This window comes from Pterocles gutturalis, unplaced genomic scaffold (assembly GCF_000699245.1).
Source record: "Pterocles gutturalis isolate BGI_N339 unplaced genomic scaffold, ASM69924v1 scaffold51, whole genome shotgun sequence".
In the NCBI taxonomy this organism is placed as follows: Eukaryota; Metazoa; Chordata; class Aves; order Pterocliformes; family Pteroclidae; genus Pterocles; species Pterocles gutturalis.
The window spans coordinates 383-1,000 of NW_010102583.1; the positions used below are offsets into that span (position 1 = coordinate 383).

At 62.6% G+C, this 618-nt stretch overlaps 1 protein-coding gene across 1 annotated transcript in view; it reads left to right on the top strand.

Annotated features, from left to right (window-relative positions):
* The window catches only part of TRPV4 (transient receptor potential cation channel, subfamily V, member 4), a gene marked incomplete at both ends in the record, with an annotated part of 1,881 nt that overhangs the window by 207 nt on the left and 1,056 nt on the right, over positions 1-618 (top strand). The window contains 2 exon segments of the mRNA XM_010086320.1: positions 1-123; positions 520-586. The exon segment at positions 1-123 is cut by the window's left edge and continues 30 nt beyond it. Of these exon segments, the coding sequence (XP_010084622.1) occupies positions 1-123; positions 520-586 (190 nt within the window).

A 618-nucleotide genomic window follows, 5' to 3' on the forward strand; every position in this document is an offset into this window, starting at 1 on the left:
CTGGGCGGCGTGGAGGCGTACCTAGCCGTCATGGTCTTCGCGCTGGTGCTGGGCTGGATGAACGCGCTCTACTTCACCCGCGGGCTCAAGCTGACAGGCACCTACAGCATCATGATCCAGAAGGTCCGGTGGGGTCAGGGGTCTGCTTTCCCAGCAAGGCTGGTCCTCCACAGCCCAAAAGGAGGGTCCTCCACGCTTGCTTTAGGGTTTCTTTAGGGTTTCACTGGCCCAGGGTGCCCAGAGCAGCTGTGGATGCCCCATCCCTGGAGGGGTTCAGGGCCAGGCTGGATGAGGCTTTGGGCAACCTGGGCTGGTGGGAGGGGTCCCTGCCCATGGCAGGGGATGGCACCGGGTGATCTCTAAGGTCGCTTCCACCCCAAACCGTTCTGGGATTCCGTGATTCTTGTGGCTCACCGATGCCCCACTCTCAGTCCCTGCGGCACGGCTCGGTGACGGTGCCCTGGCACACGGCTGGGCACTGCGGTCCAGCACGTCTCATCCCCTCCCCATCACTTGCAGATCCTCTTCAAGGACCTTTTCCGCTTCCTCCTGGTCTACTTGCTCTTCATGATCGGCTATGCCTCAGGTAGGCACCTGGCTGGCGAGCTGGGACTCGGG